Below are 7,675 nucleotides of genomic sequence, written 5' to 3' on the forward strand. Positions count from 1 at the left end.
AGGTTTCCCCGAATTGGAGAATTCCGTTTTGAACATTTCAGTCACTCGCCAGTCACAGGAAAGAAGTGAACAATCCTGGCTTGAAATCACAAGCTGCAGTTTATCACAATCTAAAAAATATGTCAACAGGTCATGTTGAACATGGGCCTAATGGAAAGATTAGCAGCTTGGCGTCAACCAATAATCACAGACCGTTCTCCACCTTCACCTCAATCAAAAGCAACGGAAGAAACTTTACTCCTGGGTGGCACATTTGAGGTGTGGGGGAGGGAGAAGAGAATCAGTAGGTGGGGAGAGGGGAAGTGAGAGAGGGTGGAAAAGGCAGACAGTGTGGAGGATTGTGGGGAGGTGGGGAGGGGGGTGAAGGCAAGCAGTATGGTGGATTATGCAAGGGAGAGGGACAAGAGGGAAGAAGAGGCGGGCAGTGTGGAGGATTGTGGGTGGGAGAGGGGATGGGGAGAGGGAGAAGAGTGTAGAAGAGGCGGCAGTGTGGAGGATTGTGGGTGGGAGAGGGAATGGGGAGAGGGAGAAGAGTGTAGAAGAGGCGGGCAGTGTGGAGGATTGTGGGTGGGAGAGGGGATGGGGAGAGGGAGAAGAGTGTAGAAGAGGCGGCAGTGTGGAGGATTGTGGGTGGGAGAGGGGATGGGGAGAGGGAGAAGAGTGTAGAAGAGGCGGCAGTGTGGAGGATTGTGGGTGGGAGAGGGGTAAAGAAGAGGCGACAGTGGCGGATTGTGGGGGGGAGACGGGTAGGGACTGGGGAGAGGGAGAGGTTTGAGGGACATATGGGGTGGGATGGGAGTGAGTCTACAGACTGACCCTTTAAATCGTGAGGATCTGGGATCATGTCAGGCAGGTCATCATTGTGCCCGAGACCGCCGGGCGGCATGGTAGCACAGCGGTTAGCACTGTGGTGTCACAGATCCAGGGTCCCAGGTTCGATTCCCCGCTGGGTCACTGCCTGTGCGGAGTCTTCACGTTCTCCCCGTGTCTGCGTGGATTTCCTCCGGGTGCTCCAGTTTCCTCCCACAGTCCAAAGGTTAGGTGGATTGGCCATGATCAATTGCCCCTTAGTATCCCCCAAAAAAAGGTTAGGTGGGGTTACGCGTGGGGTGAAGGTATGGGCTTGAGTCGGGTGCTCTTTCCAAGGGCCGGTGCAGGTTCAGTGGGCCGAATGGCCTCCTTCTGCACTATAAATTCTATGATTCCATGATCAACATCAAACCCAGCAGTAAGAGTAGAATCTGAGGTGTAGGCCATTAAGCCACTGTAATGCCTCCTCCATTCAATAAGACTGACAGGCTATCTCAATGCCATTTTCCCCGCACTATCCACATATCCTTAATACCTTTAATATCTACAAATCTTGTCAATTTCTGGCTTGAATATATTCAGCGACTGAGCTTCCAATGCCCTATGGGAAGAGAATTCCAAAGATTCAGTATCCTCTGAGTGAAGAAATTCCCCATTTCAGTTCTGAGACTGAGTTGGCCTCTGGCAACTGAACCTCTGTCAGAGTTCTCGCTGCAGAGCTCCAGATATCTGAATCTATCACATTGTTACCTTTGCCTTTAGGTAGTTGAGGACGAGCTCGTCAACCTGACTGGGTGAAGAAAGCCTGCTTTTCCGATACATGGCAACGTGACTGTGCTCCTTGAAAAAGTTGACTGTCATATTGGTATTGTTGCTGTATCACCGTCAGATTCTGGTTCCAATCACAAGAATATATCACCAGAATAGTATTTACAGAATGAAATGGTCGACTGCCAGAAAGTTCACCCAATGAAAATGCTCCCGAGATTGTTTCTGCCAATGATAACAATCTGTGAACTACGTGGAAACGTTTAGCTGCGAGGGAAGATGATATGGGTGGGGAACAGAGGAGGCTGTGGGCGGATTTAATTCATGTTTTTAAAGTTGTGGGAGCCTTTAACAAAGTGGAAAGAATCTTTTTATCCGCAGAGTGGGCAATCCTGAGGCACAAAGACAACTTCAAAGGAAAATATCCAGTTTGAAATGTATTTGAGAATTGTCTGATGTTTATTGCATTAATATTGCTTTCACTTACTACAGATTCGGCATTTTAAACCTTTTTTTTGCAAAAATGTGCACTATTTATTGTTCTGAAACCCTGCTGATGTCACATACGAGATTGTTCCAGCCTAAAACATTGGTTTCACCTAGTGTGTTTGTTTGTTTTGGATATTAGTGAGAGACGTTTGTGGAAATAGTGAGAACTCAAAGCTCTTTCCATAGACAACAATAAAAGTATTTATTAAAGTAGAAGACAGATAATGAAGCACTACAACAAACAATCTTATATTTTGGCACATTAACAGAAAGCACTTAGTCCCTCAAAGACTGAAAATCCAAAACATCTTGTTTCCCCTTGCAGTCATACATCACCCATAATTTGGTCAGGTAGAGTACCCCAAACCCGATCTGCGTTGGATATAACACCACCTTGGCTCTGTTGAACCCTGCAAGCCGTTTTGCCAGTTCAGCTCCAATGTTCTGGTATGTTTGGATCTTGTTTCCCTCCCATTCGCAGTTCCGCTTCTCCCTGGTCCACTGCAGGATCTTCTCTTTCTCCACAAACTTGTGGAGTCTCACGATCACCGCCCACGGCAGCTCCCTCTCTTGGCTTCTGCCTCGGAGACCTGTGCACTCTGTCCACCTCAGGGGCCTTGTCCAGCACCCCCTCCTCCACCAACACCCTCGAAACGTATGGCGGGCACTCACACCTTCCACTCCTTCAGGCAGACCAACTATTCGCAGATTCTGCCTCCTCAACTCGTTTTCCAGCTCCTCCACCTTTGCTCTCAACGTCCTGCAAAGGTCTCCTAAGGGCCCCACCTCCGCATTCAGTGTCATCACTTTATCGCTGAGTTCTGGCATCACCCTCTCAATCTCTCAGATCTGTGACCCCTGAGCCTCCAGACATTTCCCTACCCTCTCCATTGAGCCCTTCGGGGTGCCACAACCCCTTTGATGGACATGCCACTCCTGGGCGGAACTTCTCCAATCTTCAGCTACACGGTTCTGTCGAAGTTACACCCGATTTTTTTTTTTTAATCACTTATTGTCACGAGTAGGTTTCAATGAAGTTACTGTGAAAAGCCCCTAGTCGCCACATTCCGGCGCCTGTCCGGGGAGGCTGGTACGGGAATCGAACCGTGCTGCTGGCCTGCTTGGTCTGCTTTAAAAGCCAGCGATTTAGCCCAGTGAGCTAAACCAGCCCCGGGTAAAAAGAACTCTTTTCTTCAAGCAGGTGCCGCTCTGTGTACAACCACTCACACCATGGCCACGGCCGGAAGTCCCCTTCTTGCTGCCATCGTGTTGGCTGGGATGGTGTGTGTGGGGAGTGCAGTGTATATATGCGGCTGCAGCTTGTCGGCCTCCCGAGTGTCAAACGTGAATCTGGCGCCATTTCTTATTGGAATTGATTGTGTTCCATTTGGCACCGGTGCTAGCCCCTTAACAGTAGCAGAATCAGACCAGGTGTGGCGCCAGTTTTGCTGTCGTGGAACTCCATGAATCCTGCCCCAGCATCAACACTTAGTCTCAGGAACGGGATTCTCTGATCCTGAGTTTTACAACCGCATCAACAGGCCCCCAGGAGCAGCGATGCTGAGCCCTACAGGGGGCCAGCACAGCACTGGAGCGCTTCACACAGCTCCAGCTGCTGATACCGGTGTCAAACGGGCGCCTCGGGTCTGCGTATGCGCGCTGTGACCGGTGCGAACTCGCATATGCGCACTAGCTTCCTTCTCCGCGCCAGCCCCGACGCAATATGGCAGAGAGTTACAGTGGCCAGCGCGGAGTAAAAGAGGCCCCCACCTGGAGAAGCCGGCCTGCCAATCGGTAGGCCCCGATCGTGGGCCAGGCCATGGTGGAGGCCCTCCCCCCGGGGTCGGATCTCCCCTCCCCCCACCAGGCCGCCCCCCGCAGGATGGACACCGAGGTCCCGCCGGGTAAAACCACACGTGAACGCCGCCGGCGGGACTCGGGCTATTTTGGCGGCCACTTGGCCCATCCTACGCGGAGTATCGCTGGGGGAGGCGAGGTAGAGCGGCCCCCGACTGGCGCCATGCCAATCGCGCCGGCGCCAATGCCGGCGATTCTCTGGTCACCGGACAATCAGCGGACTGGAGTCGGGGTGACGTTGTGTGAATCGCGCCCCCCCCCCCCCCCCCCCCCGGTGATTCTCTGACCCGGCCCGGGGTCCGAGAATCCTGCCCCCCGCCTCACATCTGTGTCAGACTGACTGGCCAGCCCTCAGACTATGAAAGGCTTCAATTGTCAAGAACACCATGTTCCCTATTCTTCCTGTTCCTCTCTTTCATTTTGTTGCTGCCCAGAATGGCTATTTTGCAAAATACCTGGCAGTTTAGGGATGGGCAATAAATGTTGGCCTAACCAGAGACACCCACATCCCTTAAATGAATAAAAAAAATAAAAAAAGATTGATTTTACTTGCGCAAAAATCATTTTTTGATAGCGTTCTATCATTTTGTGACATAAAACATCTGAAAGAACATTAGAAGACTTTTCAGAATGACCGTCACATTAAGATTCAAGTTTTCCACACAGATCAAGCTGCAATCTGAGGTGCTTCAATATAACTGTGATGTGGAATATTCACCATGTTCTATACAATTCCCCTCCCCCCAGTTCACTCTGGCTCCAAGGTCTTAGCCAGCGGCCGGCCCTCATTGTACCCCTGTGGTGGCTACCCTGGTACTTCACCTGTTTACGGAGAGGTTACAAGAGTCCATGACTGGCTGCTCCCATTCAGCAGTTCAGCAGATATGGACTGATATCCTTGGCCATTCTTTCTTTGTTCCACTGTCTACGTTCTCCAGAGCTATCAATAGATGGCTTTCATCCCACACTGCAAGATAACGGCTAGTTCAGAATTAACCGGGAACACACAATTAACCGGGAACATTGCCCAACCTGTGACCCACAACCTCTGACCCTGACCACTGCCCATGCCCCGGTAATACCTGCTCATTACTGAAATGCAACTTCCCAATTCATGGAATCTGCCAACGAGACCCAGTTTTCCAACTGGACCAGGCGATGAGACCCAGCCACTGCCAATCCAATTTGTTTTATATGTTTTAAATCAACTTTATCCAGCCTATAGGCAGTGATAGCAATAATCTCAAATTAAATCCTGGGGTCTCCCACATGAAACCCTCAGATTTCACACACAAAACCCTGGGGTCTCACACACTAAACCCTGGGGTCTCACACACTAAACCCTGGAGCCTCACACACTAAACCCTCGGGTCTCACGCACTAAACCCTGGGGTCTCACACACTAAACCCTGGGGCCTCACACACTAAACCCTGGGGTCTCACACACTAAACCCTGGGGTCTCACACACTAAACCCTGGGGTCTCACACACTAAACCCTGGGGTCTCACACACTAAACCCTGGGTTCTCACACACTAAACCCTGGGGTCACACACACTAAACCCTGGGGTCTCACACACTAAACCCTGGGGCCTCACACACTAAACCCTGGGATCACACACTAAACCCTGGGGCCTCACACACTAAACCCAGGGGTCACACACACTAAACCCTGGGGTCCCACACACTAAACCCTGGGGTCCCACACACTAAACCCTGGGGCCTCACACACTAAACCCTGGGGTCACACACACTAAACCCTGGGTTCTCACACACTAAACCCTGGGATCACACACTAAACCCTGGGGCCTCACACACTAAACCCAGGGGTCACACACACTAAACCCTGGTGCCTCACACACTAAACCCTGGGGTCTCACACACTAAACCCTGGGATCTCACACACTAAACCCTGGGGCCTCACACACTAAACCCAGGGGTCACACACACTAAACCCTGGGGCCTCACACACTAAACCCTGGGGTCTCACACACTAAACCCTGGGGCCTCACACACTAAACCCAGGGGTCACACACACTAAACCCTGGTGCCTCACACACTAAACCCTGGGGTCTCACACACTAAACCCTGGGATCTCACACACTAAACCCTGGGGCCTCACACACTAAACCCAGGGGTCACACACACTAAACCCTGGGGCCTCACACACTAAACCCTGGGATCTCACACACTAAACCCTGGGGTCTCACACACTAAACCCTGGGATGACACACACTAAACCCTGGGATCTCACACACTAAACCCTGGTGTCACACACACTAAACCCTGGGGTCTCACACACTAAACCCTGGGGTCTCACACACTAAACCCTGGGGTCACACACACTAAACCCTGGGGTCACACACACTAAACCCTGGGATCTCACACACTAAACCCTGTGGTCTCACACACTAAATCCTGGGATCTCACACACTAAACCCTGGGGTCACACACACTAAACCCTGGGGTCTCAAACACTAAACCCTGGGGCCTCACACACTAAACCCTGGGGTCACACACACTAAACCCTGGGGCCTCACACACTAAACCCTGGGATCTCACACACTAAACCCTGGGGTCTCACACACTAAACCCTGGGGTCTCACACACTAAACCCTGGGGTCTCACACACTAAACCCTAGGGTCTCATACACTAAACTCTGGGGCCTCACACACTAAACCCTGGGGTCACACACACTAAACCCTGGGGTCACACGCACTAAACCCTGGGGTCACACGCACTAAACCATGGGGTCTCACACACTAAACCCTGGGGTCTCACACACTAAACCCTGGGGCCTCACACACTAAACCCAGGGGTCACACACACTAAACCCTGGTGCCTCACACACTAAACCCTGGGGTCTCACACACTAAACCCTGGGATCTCACACACTAAACCCTGGGGCCTCACACACTAAACCCAGGGGTCACACACACTAAACCCTGGGGCCTCACACACTAAACCCTGGGATCTCACACACTAAACCCTGGGGTCTCACACACTAAACCCTGGGATCTCACACACTAAACCCTGGGGTCTCACACACTAAACCCTGGGATGACACACACTAAACCCTGGGATCTCACACACTAAACCCTGGTGTCACACACACTAAACCCTGGGGTCTCACACACTAAACCCTGGGGTCACACACACTAAACCCTGGGGTCACACACTAAACCCTGGGGTCACACACACTAAACCCTGGGATCTCACACACTAAACCCTGTGGTCTCACACACTAAATCCTGGGATCTCACACACTAAACCCTGGGGTCACACACACTAAACCCTGGGGTCTCAAACACTAAACCCTGGGGCCTCACACACTAAACCCTGGGGTCACACACACTAAACCCTGGGGCCTCACACACTAAACCCTGGGATCTCACACACTAAACCCTGGGGTCTCACACACTAAACCCTGGGGTCTCACACACTAAACCCTGGGGTCACACACACTAAACCCTGGGGTCACACACACTAAACCCTGGGGTCTCACACACTATGCCCTGGGGTCTCACACACTAAACCCTAGGGTCTCATACACTAAACTCTGGGGCCTCACACACTAAACCCTGGGGCCTCACACACTAAACCCTGGGGTCTCACACACTAAACCCTGGGGTCTCACACACTAAACCCTGGGGTCACACACACTAAACCCTGGGGTCACACACACTAAACCCTGGGGTCTCACACACTAAGCCCTGGGGTCTCACACACTAAACCCTAGGGTCTCATACAC

The 7,675-nt window shown here is 51.8% G+C and overlaps 1 protein-coding gene across 1 annotated transcript in view; it reads right to left on the reverse strand.

Annotated features, from left to right (window-relative positions):
* LOC119959794 (putative methyltransferase DDB_G0268948) overlaps positions 1 to 1,764 on the reverse strand; it is a 39,994-nt gene extending 38,230 nt beyond the window's left edge. Inside the window, exon 1 of the mRNA XM_038787890.1 lies at positions 1,561 to 1,764. Within this exon, the coding sequence (XP_038643818.1) occupies positions 1,561 to 1,671 (111 nt within the window). The 5' untranslated portion in view covers positions 1,672 to 1,764. The remainder of the gene's footprint in view (positions 1 to 1,560) is intronic.
* Positions 1,765 to 7,675: the final 5,911 nt, after the last annotated feature.

Source organism: Scyliorhinus canicula, chromosome 2, assembly GCF_902713615.1.
Source record: "Scyliorhinus canicula chromosome 2, sScyCan1.1, whole genome shotgun sequence".
NCBI classification, from domain to species: Eukaryota; Metazoa; Chordata; class Chondrichthyes; order Carcharhiniformes; family Scyliorhinidae; genus Scyliorhinus; species Scyliorhinus canicula.